The sequence below is a fragment of the Dipodomys ordii genome, unplaced genomic scaffold (genome assembly GCF_000151885.1).
Source record: "Dipodomys ordii isolate 6190 unplaced genomic scaffold, Dord_2.0 Scaffold29, whole genome shotgun sequence".
NCBI classification, from domain to species: Eukaryota; Metazoa; Chordata; class Mammalia; order Rodentia; family Heteromyidae; genus Dipodomys; species Dipodomys ordii.
This window is the reverse complement of record NW_012267245.1, coordinates 6666273-6679641: the sequence shown is the minus strand read 5'-3', so window position 1 is coordinate 6679641 and position 13369 is coordinate 6666273. Positions and strand designations below refer to the sequence as shown.

At 51.8% G+C, this 13369-nt stretch overlaps 1 protein-coding gene across 1 annotated transcript in view; it reads left to right on the top strand.

Moving 5' to 3' along the window:
• Sema6a (sema domain, transmembrane domain (TM), and cytoplasmic domain, (semaphorin) 6A) overlaps window positions 1-13369 on the top strand; it is a 77048-nt gene that overhangs the window by 17731 nt on the left and 45948 nt on the right. The window contains exons 2-6 of the mRNA XM_013016017.1: window positions 5550-5686; window positions 8203-8320; window positions 11120-11180; window positions 12093-12155; window positions 12831-12932. Of these exons, the coding sequence (XP_012871471.1) occupies window positions 5587-5686; window positions 8203-8320; window positions 11120-11180; window positions 12093-12155; window positions 12831-12932 (444 nt within the window). The 5' untranslated portion in view covers window positions 5550-5586. The remainder of the gene's footprint in view (window positions 1-5549; window positions 5687-8202; window positions 8321-11119; window positions 11181-12092; window positions 12156-12830; window positions 12933-13369) is intronic.

Sequence of the window (13369 nt, the reverse complement as noted above, 5' to 3'; positions counted from 1 at the left end):
GGAAGAATCCGATGCTGTATTGGAAGGCTGGGACTGTTTTTCTCTTTTCCACGAGCCTAGTATCCTAACGTGGCCAACACTGAACACACAGCCGGCGCGGTCTCCAGAGACCGCATGCAGTGTTGGGCCAGGCTTATGCTGGGCCTGGGTCGGCTTCTAGCTCCTGGGAGGAATCCTCCTCTTTGGCCTCCACACCGCATCCTGCAGACGCAGTCATTACTTGTTCTGGCCCGGCCACTGAAAGCCACATGCTATTTATACACTCATTAATTCTTTAACTTTTCCTCCGGTGCATAAATAACCAGCAGGTTTGATCTCGGCAGAACGAGTCTGGGCTCTCCACTCTCGCTGGAGCCCGGCTTTCCAATCTGCTTCCCCATCTCGCCCTTGCTCTGACTTAAAAGGTGTGCGGGCTGTTTCTCTCGCCTGCCCAGGGGGGCTGGAAATACCTTCGGATGGACTTTGACTACCAAAGCCAGGAAGGACCGCCCCCCCTCGCCCCGTCCAGTCTGTCCACGGAATGATGGATGCATCCTACGTTCACTTACTACCTTAGACGTGGTTTCCTCGGGGACCTGCCCCCCAGTCTTTCTGCTCCATCCTTCACCAGGACATCGACCTGGACAGCACACACAGATCTAGGTTCGGAACGCCTGGGCGGGTCACTTCACCTTGGTCCTCGGTTTCCCCCAGGTGGACAGCAGTGGGGATGCTAAGGCCTTGCTGGGGTTGTGGTGAGCGGTTTACACAGGAGGATACTGTGCAAAGGTCCTGTGCGTGGGCCGGGCAGTCCACCGGCTGCCACTCCCCGCCCATCCCTTCCCTGTGCCCCACCACGTTTATTTTCCTTTGTACTTGTGTGAGGGCTGACGTGTACATTTTAAAAATAGCCCAACAAGGCTGAATGTGGTTTCTGAGTTAGATTCTCCTCCCTGCTCTGGAGCCAAACTTCAGAAGACTTGGTGACCTGCAGGGGCTGAGGGAAGGGGACTTCTGCCCTAGAACGGTGTGTCACCGGGAGCTTATCTAGGGCCTGCCTAGAGCGGTCTTAGGAAAGCCCAAGAAAAGCCAGCTCACAGCGTGTCAACTGTAACATCAACACACCCTTCTGAGAACTAAGCGCCTTTGGTTTCTGAGACACAAGAAATAAGGAAACTGAGGCTGGAGAGCTGGAGCATCTTGAGACCGGTGTAGCTCCAGGGGGACAGAGGCTTCCCAGGCCCCTGTGTCCAGTGGTGTTAGAAAGGGCTGGTTTTCGTGCACTCCTTTCCAAACTAAAGACAGTCGTGCTGGCAGGAGAAGATGACGAGGCCAGGGACCTGGGGTCACCAAAATGGACTCTGTTAACACCCAGCATGGCTCTGCACCTGCTCCAGCGCTCACTTGTGGGTTAGAACATCCTCTGGACCTATTGTTGAGTCCATGCCCATTCATTCCCGGTGTTTGCCCTGCACACCACCCTGCTGATGGATACCTGACTGCCCTCCACTTCCCTAACCACATGCCCTTGAGGGACAGGAAAGCGTGCAGAGGAAAGGAAGCCCACTCCCCAGTGCTGTGTGCAAAGGACAGGCGCTCAGATGCACAGAGCTTTAGGCCTGGTTAATGTCACCTTGGCTATGATCGAGAGTTTATCTGCCACCTTTGAGGACCGGAAAAAAGGAAGACTCCAGGACCCCACCTTGCCTGAATTTGGGGGCTCCTTACTCTTCCTGCCCCAGCCCAGCCCAGCCCTCCTCCTGGACTTACTGGCTTTGGTGACATTGGAGTAGCCAGGGGCACCCCTGTGCTCTGAGTGGACCTTTATAATCTGTCTCTTTCTCTCCTCTTTCTCCCACTCCCTCTCTTTTTCCCTCTCTCCCTCTCTCCTCTCTTTGTCTCTCTCTCTCTCTCACACACACACACACATACACGCTCACTCACTGAACCTCAGAGCTCAGGAGTTTTCTAGAACCCTTGCATTGCATGTTCTTCTGAGTTACAATGAAAGACTGGAAGCCAAGGCTGGTGTGATCCTCGGTTATCTTAGACACTCATGATGTCAGTAGGAAATGTGCCAAAGTTGCAAGAGAATTTCTGAGCCATGGTAATACACGACTCCCCCCCCTAGAGGATGGTGCCCTGAACATCGTTCCCTTTTTGCTTCAAGCCCACACTGGGGATTTGTAGATTTGCCATTCTCCCGTTGTCCACTCGAACAGATCCATTGAAATCAAATCAAATGGATTCCAGTTGAAGCATCCGTTGGATGTCAGGATTCTAGGAGGTGTCGCAGAGTGTGCCAGACCAGGCACGCGTTGAATGGACCTCAGAGCACTTATATGGTGGCTACCATACTGGACATGCAGGTGGTGTTAGGGCAAGCCTAGGACTTGAACTCAGGGCCCAGGCACTGACCTTGAGCTTGCTGCTCAAGGCTAGTGCTCTACCGCTTGAGCCACAACTCCAGTTCTGGCTTTTTGTGGGTTCACTGGAGATAAGAACCTCACCGACTCTCCTTCCCAGGCTGGCTTTGAACCTTGATCCACAGATCTCAGCCTCCTGAGTGGCTAGGATGACAGGCCCAAGCCACCAGCGCCTGGCTCCTTCACCTAATTTCCTACATAGCTGACGCAGCCTCTCCCATTTAGTCTGTCTAAGCGAGTCACAAACAAGTTACTGGACAGATGTTTGCCGACACCTATAAATAGGCTCTACATGGCTAGCACCTCGGAAAGTTTTCAGAATGACGTGAACCAACTCCTTACACTCGGTATTTTTAAACTCCGTTCCCTCCGTCTGTGTGGAAGTGACCTCGGGCGGCGGCGGGAGATTTGGATAGTCACTACCGCAAGAAAATACGTCGTCTACAGGTTCATAAAGATGCCGCGCAGTGGGGGGAGGAAGGGAGGATGGAAGGAAACGGCACAGTGGTCCATTCGTGTGGACCAGCCAAGAAGAACTCGTCTGTGCCAGGGGGCTGCGCCCACACACATACTTGTTCACTATCTGATGATGTGGTAGGAGAAACGCACACAACGCAGCCCTCCGGTAAACCTGGAGATGGGGAGGGACACCTTCCAGGGAGGGGTGATCACCAGAAGCCATGGGATTGCAGGGTAGATGTGCCTCTGGCTGCGTGGTTCTCCCTGCCGGATGGACCCGTGGAGGAGGCGGTGTTCGGACCCCAGCCACCTTGGGATGGAAAGGATTCAAATGGGAAGCCGGGTGGGGAAAACACGCAGGCCCCTACCCTGCCTGCTTGCAGGGCACTTGTATGGTCGTGAAGAACAGACGCTCGTTCACCATGTCCGGACAAATTAACCTTTAGAAGCCTACGTGTATATCCCAGGGTTTCTAAAGGCAAAAGAATCGGCCCCTAAAGGTGTTCTTAACGCTTCCGTGGTGCGTGGCAGTTTCATCCGGGTAAGAGGCTCAGGCGCTAGGTTGTCATTCTGCGCTTGAGCCTTTGTTCAGCGTGCTGTGTGTCTTCGTCAGCACACACAGCACTGGCTGCCGGCTTGTGTCTGTTGGGTTTGTTGCTTATTGATTTCTTCCTCCTGAATATTTGCAGCCCTGAGCTTGGTATTCAGGCTCTCCAGATCTTGTAAGACTACTGGAAGGAGAGAGGGAGGGAGGAAGGAAGGAAAGAATTGACTAGGTTCGAACCTACCTATAAATACATGTGATGTCTTGGGAGTGAATTGCTCCCGCACACACCGAGTCACCTCAAGTTTTAATTTCCCTCTGCGCAGCAGAGATGCAGAGATAGGAAATTGTTTGAGCTTGTCTCTCAACGCCTCTCCCGCTTTTGATTTTTTTTTTTAATTTTTGGCCCAGATAAAGCCAATTAATTAACGTGTACTTTTCAGTTGAAGACATTAAGACCCAGCTGCGTCTGTGAAATTATAAGTTAAGAGCTCAGTACTCGGGACTTGTTGATGATTTTTTTTTTCCCTCCACTCTTGGCAGGAAGAAAAGAGACACACAGGTAGCTAATATTGACGGGAGTTCCAGAAAGCATTAAGTGAGTGGTTTTGTTTGCCAAATTAACTTTCAAAGGCATCTAGGTTATGAAGTTTGACATTTCTTCACACAAATCTTAATGATTGATGGACTACTGTAAAATAGCTAGGTTAGAAAAAAATAGATAATCTTTGGCAGCCTGCTTCAAAGCCTACTATTCTGGCAAGATGAAAAGATTCCTCATTTTACATTAATTTCCCTGATTAATCAACACTTATTTCAAATATGCCTGAGAACTGGGTGATAGTTAGCCCAGTGCAGCAGCATTGTTCACTGTTTCAAAGCAGGTCCACATGGGATTCTCATTTCTAACTTGTAGCAGAATTAATGTACACACAAAGAACACCTGTGAAAAATACAGTGTAGACTTTTTTTTTTGTTCGTTGCTGTTACCTTTGTAAAGCATTGGTGGGAACTAAAATATAAAGAGATACTATATCTTAAGAAAAATAACTGCTGCAGGGTGAGGCTTGAGGTATTTACACAAAGGAGCTACTTACTTCTTTTTGTGTTGTGTCTGCCTTATTTATGACTTCTCGTATTCATTATTTATTTACTATTCATTATTTGGGCAGCTTGAACTCAGAGCCTCACAATGGCTCTTCCATTTGAGCTGTACCCGCAGCCCTTTTGTGCTTTTTCAAAGAAGGTTTGGCATGTTGCTCCTACCAACAAGAACTTTAGTCCTCCAGATCTTAAGTAGCTGGGATCACAGGCGTAATCCACCATGCCCTGAAGAGTTACTTATTACTATTAAATATTTTTTGTTTTGTGTGGTACCAAGGAATTGAACCCAGGGCCTCATGCATGCTAGGCAAGCACTCTACCACTAAGCCACCTTCCCAGACTGCTGACTTAGTGATTCCAGTTCTGTCTAAGGTCATTGGAGAATCATGCAAACTAAGGACAAAAAAAATCTCAGCTGAGTGGTTTAACGGGGTAGATGACTGTGTGTGTGTGTGTGTGTGTGTGTGTGTGTGTGTGTGTGTGTGTGTGTCACGTGTCGGGAGGGAGGGGTTTGATGTGTGGGAAATACTACATTTAAGCCACGTCAGTTGGACAGTTATTCTGACTTTGATTTCACAAAGCCGCGAGCCTAGCTTATTGTCGGGAATCTAAATTTTTCACTGTTGGCGACGGCTTCCAGTTTCTGCAGGATCCCGGGGCTGGGCAAAGCAAACTTGTTTTGGGGGTGGTGGTATTGGTTTTGGATTTCCCCAAGCCCACCACGAAATGCGACAAGCCTGCCTCTCCATGGTCCGGGTGTTTCGGGATGTCCAGTTTCCTAGTTGTGAAATGGTTGTGATGTTAACAGCTACCCCAGCCCCTCCTGGCTCCGCGTCCTGGGCCTGGACCTTTGGCAAAGGGTTCTGACACAGAAGAAAGAGGGGTGCATGGGTCTGGGGTTTCATGGCCCACGGACACGGACAGGGGGGTGCGTGGATCACAGGATCCCGTGGGGGGGACACACCGACCCGCGGGGCCACCGTGGGGGAGGGACGGGTGGAGGAAATGAACCCTCCCCCCCCTTGGCTCTTTGGCAGGGTGAAGTCGAGCAGGAAGTCTCCCCGCAGAACTACTATGAGGCCAGAAGCCTTGCTGCTATGTCTCACACTGCTGCAGTCCGCTGGGGCCGCCTTCCCAGAAGATTCTGAGCCAATCAGTATTGCGCATGGCAACTGTGAGTACCTCCCCGGCCCCCTCCCTGTCTCCCCTCGGGCCTAGCGCAAGGCAGGGAAAGGAGAGGCGGGCCTTGGCACCTGTGTACACAGCGGAGGCCCATGTTCAAGCGCGGTCAAACCCGTGGGGCCTGAGAAGCCGGGCGCCGTGGCTCACGCTTGTCATCCCAACTACTCTGTCTGGAGGCTGAGATCTGAGGATGGCCCTTCGAAGCTAGCCTGGGCAGGAAAGTCCATGAGGCTCCCATTAACTACCAGTTTTTTTTAAAAAGCCAGAAGTGGAGCTGTGGTAGAGCACCAGCCGTGAGCAAAAAAAAGCTCAGGTGCAGTGCCCAGGCCTGAGTTCAAGTCCCAGGACTGGCACTAAAAAGAAGAATGTAGGCTACTTCCTTGAGTCCGGGAAAGCCGGGTGATGGGAGAGCATCACCTGAGTATCTTGGTCAAGCACCGTGTGTTCTATACTTGATCAACCTGTAGGCATTGTTGCAAGGAAAACAAGGACTTCTCCAGAGCTCTAGAGGGACTTTGTCGTGTTTTGGTGGGGCTGGGGCTTGAGCTCAGAGGCTTCATTCTCAGGCCTGGGCTCTTCTAATTGAGCCACAGCGCCACCTCTGGCTTTATGCAATAAGAATGTGTCCGCTTTATCTGACCCGGGGCTGGCCTTGAACTGTGATCCTCACATCTCAGCCTCCTGAGTCACCAGGATGACAGGCGTGAGCTGCTGGCGGTGCCCAGCTTAAAAATGGACTATTTGAAGACTTTATGTCTGGAGCAACTCGGTGGAACCATTCAGACCTTCCTTTTGTATCAGTGTTGTTGCCAAAGCTAGAGGCTGGGCCTTTCAAAGAGAAAATCCTCCCCCGGGGCCAGAGGGACGGCCCATGTCCTCTTTCTCTGTCCCCGGACCGACACCCATGTGCTTTCTCCCAGGAAAAGCGAGAGAGAACTTTTTTCCCTAAGTGTCTGTTTCTCCAGTAATTATTGCAACCCCAATCCCAAGCAAGCCTTCCAGAGCTTTCCAAAACACAGTTCACATTCATGTGGCGTACAAGCTTTCGGCGGGACTCCAGAGCCGAGAAACGAGGATCGTTCTACATGAGGGTTGGTAACAAGGCTGGCCCAGAACCAGAGGCCATGACCCTGCCCCCTCCAGTGTGTGCTGGGGGCCAGGCGGCAGTGGCCCACATGTAGAACCCCCGCTGCTCCAGAGGTGGAGGTCTGAAGATCACAGTTCGAAGGCAGCCTTGGCAGGAAAACGAAAAAGAATCCCGGAGACTTTTTCATCTCCAGTTCACCGGCCGAAGAAAGAAAAACAAGAAAAGCTGGAAGCGGCGGCTCATGTGCGACAGTTCAGGCGGTCAAGCGCCTTTGAATGGGAGAAGTTAACCAGGAGTCTGAGGCCCCAAGTTCAAGCCCTCATGTCATCCCCCCCCCAAAAAAAAGAACAGCGTCGGGGGAGAATTCCAGAGCCGCGGAAGGGAAGTACAAAGTAAACTTTGCAAACTTGCTGGTGACGAAACACAGCCAGGTTGTCTAAGGACACGGTAGCCAGGCTGCTAAAACTCTTGGAGTGGGGGGGAAGGGGGTCCTGATCTGCCCCCACCCCCCTCCCTCCCCGGTGTGGCTCCTCTCCCCTTTCTCCGTTGGAGGGAGGCCAGCGTCTGGAGACCGTAGGTTCGGAGGCTGAGCGATGAGGAGATACAGGTATTCGCAGAGATCAGCTCCTATTACAAATTGCCCACTTGCAACCAGAGGAGAAAAGTGAAAACGCAGAGAGAACATTCCAGATTCCCCAACTGGCTACACTCAGTTTGACCCTGCCCACCCCCCACCCCCCTGGTCCCCACCTCCCCCCTTCCCACCTCCTCGTTTTCTGTGAGATCAACTGAATCCCCAGTGAACCTTCCCCAGTTCCCCCTATGCCAAGAGAGCTCAGAGGCCTTCAATGGTGGATTATTCCTCCCGGACGCCTGTGGAGACGGTATTTTTCTTCTGGCTCCTGGACGGAGCCTCTCGCCTCCAGACCGCATGGCCTTTGTGCTGATTGATGGAAGGGAGACTTTGAAAATACTTTGGTTCCCGAGACAAGATCTTTGGCTGCCTGCCCCGTGCGGGCCCAGCACTTCACAGGAGATGAAAAGAAAAACCCGTGGAAGAAAGGAAGGGCTTCATGCAAAAGTGTTTCACTCGCCGGCCTACACCACACGCCCCCTCTCCGGCCCCCCCAAGAAATCGTGACACTCCGAAAGCAAAGCCCTGGCTTATTATGGCCTAGGAAATGAAGTGTAACGGGAGCGTCTTTTAAAGAGCACTTTGGTGTCCCCGGTATGGCTTTTTTTTAAAAAAATCACAGCGGCCTGATTTGGGGCTGGGAAATGGGGACCCAGTTTGAATGGAACATGGTTTCCCGGCCCGCCCGCCCCCCTCCCCTCCCCGCCTGGAGCCTTGTCCACCCACTCTGCTTCTCCCTCTCCTTCCCATCTCATCTTGATTGATATGGATTTATTTTCCTGCCCAGATACAAAACAGTATCCGGTGTTTGTGGGTCATAAGCCAGGACGGAACGCCACACAGAGGCACAGGCTGGACATCCAGATGATTGTAATTATGAACAGAACCCTCTATATCGCTGCCAGGTGAGATGACCCCTCCCCTCCCCCACCCCCCCCGCAACGCGCCCTCAGTTTACCCACCAGCCACCTTCTCTAAGAACCACACACTAGCCCTCATGGTGTGATGGTAGCTCAAGGCTTCCTGGAGGTTGTCAGTCCGTCCTTCCTTCCTTCCTTCCACGATTGGTGGCCAGGTCTGTTTAACTTCGGCGTGGATTTTTCTTGAGCAGTAATTTGCTCAATAATTCGTGTGCCGTGACTTTGAAAAGAACGGCAGAACCCTTTTGTGTTTCGGAGGGGTTTTATCTGGCCATAGGAAGGGAATGCTTATCTAGGGGGCATAATGGCATCTAGAGGAACTTCTGCAAACAGAGGCTCAGCGGCAGGGTAGGAGCGCCACTGATACTGGAGAACCAGGGCTCTGGACCTTGGTGCTAATTCTGCCCCTGACTGGGCCAAGTCAGCCTCTGGCTCTGAGCAGAAGAAGGAGAAGGGAAGGAGGGAGGGAAGGAGGGAAGACATTTCTTGTTTGAAAACTCTTGCCATTCTTTCGGGGCCTAGCACAGACAGGCTGGTTTTCCCTCAGAAACAAATCCTGCAGGACTTTGTGGCTTGCCCATATCCAGGGTCTTCGGTTCTCATTTCACCTTTAATAATGTTAACCTTGGGGGTTGGGTGCGTGGCTCAGTGGTAGAGCGCTTGCCTAGCACGCATGAGGCCCTGGGTTCGATTCCTCAGCACCACATCAGCAAAAAACAAGTAATAATAAAATGATGTTTCAATAATGTTATGCTGCTTTACGAAGTCCAGGGCCTAGGCCGCAAGTGAACACGATCGTGGAAGTTCCATTGTCCCTGAGACCCCAGGCAGGCCTGCGGGATTCAGCGTTGCTGGGTGGAGGGGTAGGATGGGGGAGTTCTTGGGGGTAAGTCCCAAGGAAGTGAGTTCAAGGCGAGCGTGGTGTGAATCCAGGGGTGAAATGACCCTGGCACCCCCCCTAAGCGCTGTTTCTACTTGGGGGTGAGGTGGAAGCTTCTAGATCTTGAAAAGATGGGCACAGTCTCAAGGAGATTTCATTCAGGGAATTGCCCCTCAGAAGCTTCCGGTTCTTACACACCGCGCTAGGGTCGGCCCAGCGAATGCCAAGAACCATCTGGAAGCCCTGAGCTGCCACCGAGTACGGTGCCGGGGGCAAAGACCCCTCTTTCCAGTTCTTTAAAACATTTTTATCCACGTTGTCCGTTCTGTTCTGTTGACTCTCCCACCTCCTAATTAACATACACAGATCATGCCAAAAGCGGGGGTCCCCCTGAGCCCTCCCCACCCCACCCCACCCGGGCTTGCCAGCTCGGATCCATCAGTTCTTCATTTACAATTCATCCGTTCAGCTCCTGTTTTTCAGAGGGGGTGGGGGAGGGGGAGGGAGGGCCGAAACCAAAGTCACAAAGCAATTCCAGTCCAGTAACGTGCCCGACCGCCGCACCCCCATCAAGCCGAACAAGCAATAAACGGACGCAATAAACGGCCTTGGAATTAAAGGGCAGAATGGTTCTGGCGCCTTCTGAAGCCTGAAGAGGTGTCCCAGCTCAGCAGCCGACAAAACAGCCCCTGCTTTCCTCCTGCGCCACCCTCTGTCTCTCCCTCCCTCCGTCTGTCTGTCTGTCTCTCTCTCAGACACACACACACACATCTACAGAATTCAGTGGCAGACATTTTTCATGGGAGAAGCTTGCTTTAAAAAAAAAACAAACTGATTTCCCAAGAACTGAAATATACACATATATAATATTTACATATTCTCTCTATATATATCTTCTCTATAATTCCTGCAAATAACCCCTTCCTTTCTTTTCTTCTTCTTCTCCTCCTCCCCCTGCCCCCGCCCCCACCCCTGCTTGGGCTCAAAGTCTATGTGAGAGCCACCAGGTTCTGGTTTAAAGCCGTGGATCATTTTCCAACCCCAGGACTTCCTGCATTTTAGCAAAAGTCAATGTTATTTCAAGGGAAAATGAGCTGTTTGGCTCTCACTGGCCCAGCCCCTCTCTTCCATACAGTGTGGCTCCTTTCTTCTGAATTCCAGACAAAAAAGCCCTTGTTCTCTGCGGCGGGGGAAGGGGACCACACCTGGGCCACCGGTCTGTGTCCCCCCCTCCCCCCGCCACGGGAGATCCGCCACAAGCCGGGACAGACAACCAGATCCCCCGCCACACAGCTCACGTCAACTCGAGCCCCAGCACATTTCAGACTGACCAAAGGAAAGAGAAGCTTCTGGAAGCCGTGTTTACCTTCCTGGACTTGTACCTTTGTCCAGCGAGTCAACAGGGCTCGGGGTGAACACGTGGTGTGGACAGAGCTGGAGGTGGAGGGGAACTGGTCCCCATGTCCCTGGGTGGCAGGCCGAATCCAGCCAAGTGCTCACCCCGTCTGCGTCCATCGCTAGACCAGTGTGACCTTCGCGGTGCTCCTCCCCCCCAAGCGCTCACTACCAGATAGGATGTCCGAGGGGGGGGGATGGCAGCCACGTGAAGTGTTTATGAAAGGTGACGACCCCATAGATCTAGAGCTCACCACACGCAGGAGGTGTGAACGTGACCCAGAAACATCACTCCTGTGCCGAGTTACTCTTTCCTCTTTTCTAACATGTGCATGACTTATTATTGATTTTTTTCTAGGAAGGAAGGAAGGAAGGAAAGAAGGAAGGAAGGAAGGGAATCTGGTTTTATCTGCCCCAAGTCATAACTCATTCTGCAGGGGGGGGGGGAATAAAAAACAAAACAATGAACTGTTACGTTTGACCTCATGTTTATTTTTCTTTGCTTCTAGGGACCATATTTATACTGTTGACATAGATACACCCCACACAGAAGAAATTTACTGTAGCAAAGTAAGTTGTTCTTTTAAAAAGACATTAAAAAGAAACAAAAACCCTATCTTTCCTGAATAAAGGGCTTTGGAGTTTGTCCCTTGATAAAGAGGATGAATGAGTTTAATGCAGAGTCGGGTGGACGGGAAATGCCTGCACTCCTTTAGTCCAGGCCCAGAGCAGAAGGAGGCAAGGGCCAGATACGAGCTCAGGGTCAGGTCCTTCCGATTTCACTCACAGCTGGACAGACGGACATTGGGCAGCTCTGGGCCAGGCCTGAAGTCCTTCCAAGGAACCATGGCCCTGCTTCTCCAGGAAAACATCTACCTGCAGAAGTCAAATCGTCCCACGAATGCTGTCCACAAAACTGCTGCAGCCTTAACATTCCCATGGTCCAGGCAGTTGACCATTAGCCACTTCAGACAGACACAAAATGTCCCCCTACCCTCTACGCTCACAGCCCCTCAGGGCATATGTCAGTAGAACCTGTTTATTAGTTTACGGAAAAGGAAAATAAGCCACATCAGATCTCTGTCCAGTTTGAGCGCATTCAAGAAAAATGGCTTCTATATTTTAAATAAAAACCTCCTTTCTGACAAGCAGATATGCATTTTTCTCAAAGGGAACATGATCGAGCCAGTTAATTTGATCAAGTTATGTGAAATTTGTCCGCAGCTTCGTCTTTGATCTCCAGGCCTAAACTGTTCTGCAGTTTAATAAATAGATAACCAGTTCACAATGAAATGCCCGCTCCTGATCTTTTGTTGTGATGGTGAATTAATCATAGGAAAAGGGGGTGGAAAGCTTTCAATAAATCCAGGTTCAGCCTTGTGTCTCCCCCCCCCTTCCCCCCCAGGGAGCTCTTACTTCTCAAATCAAATGCAACCACCTCTAGGCTCTAATTGATTTCTGTCTCCATTCCCCCCCTGGCAGAAACTGACGTGGAAATCTAGACAGGCTGATGTGGACACCTGCAGAATGAAGGGGAAACACAAGGTAGACACTTCGGCCTCCTGTAGCTCCTGTAGCTGTTAAGTTTTGGATGTTTGTTTCCCCCGCCCTGGCTGCAGCCGCCGTGCGGAACACATCCTGCCTGCCGATCCTTCCCGAGCTCCTTTCTTCTCCATCCTTGCTTTTCCCATCACCTTATTGAAGGCTTTAATTTGCAAAAATAGCTCACATTTAATGTGATGAAATATTGCAACAGCTGCTGGGGCCGCGTCGTGAACTCCTCGGGGGAGAAGCCGGCTGCCTGTCCCATAGTTTACGTGGAAGGAAGGCCAGAGTCCACAGGGAGAAGAGATTGGGGAGGGGGGGGGCTTAATACCATAAAAACACTTGCACTGGAAGCCTGGTACATGGAGAGACCCTGGCATTAAAATTCACAGGATAGGAGATGGCGCTTCTCCCTGCCTTCCTTGTGCGGCCTAGAATGAACGCATTCTCTCCTGCTCTCTCCCTCCTCTTCATCTACTGTGGCTACGGCGGCGGTCCACGCCCTTTGGTTCACATCCAGAGCGACTCAGACGTCGCCCAGAGGAGAGAAACCCACCAGCTCCCCGGGCCATCTTGGCCTGCACGGCCTGTGAATGGGCCAGTCGCGTCGGTGGGGGCAAACAGGGCTCCGGGATTGAGCGGCCGTGATGCCGAACAGCTGGGTTTCTCTCCTAGGATGAGTGCCACAACTTCATCAAAGTTCTTCTCAAGAAGAGCGAGGACACACTGTTTGTCTGCGGAACCAATGCCTTCAACCCTTCCTGTAAAAACTACAAGGTAAGGGGGCACCGCCGGGCCGTGTTTCGTCACCGACCGTGGGCAGCCTGCCACGTAACCCACAGAATGTCCTAGCCAGACATAGGCGTCCCTGGTGAAGCCGCCGCCTCCCTGGCACCCCATTCCCGGTACCCGGACCAGGATGAAGCCAGCGCATTCTGTGTCCACGCCTTCAATGGCTGGGCCCAGAGCCTCGGCCTCTTCCTCCTCCATGCCTCGCATAAGCGTGGCCCCAAGAATCCATGACACCCCTCTCTCCCCTGCTTTATTCCCCCCCCTTTTGTCTGAGATTGGGTCTCCAACTTGGAACCTAAGGCTTTTACTCATTGGCTGGCTGGAACTTAAGGCTTTCACTCATTGGATGGCTGGAACCTAAAGCTTTTACTCATTGGCTGGCTGGAACCTAAGGCTTTCACTCATTGGATGGCTGGAACCTA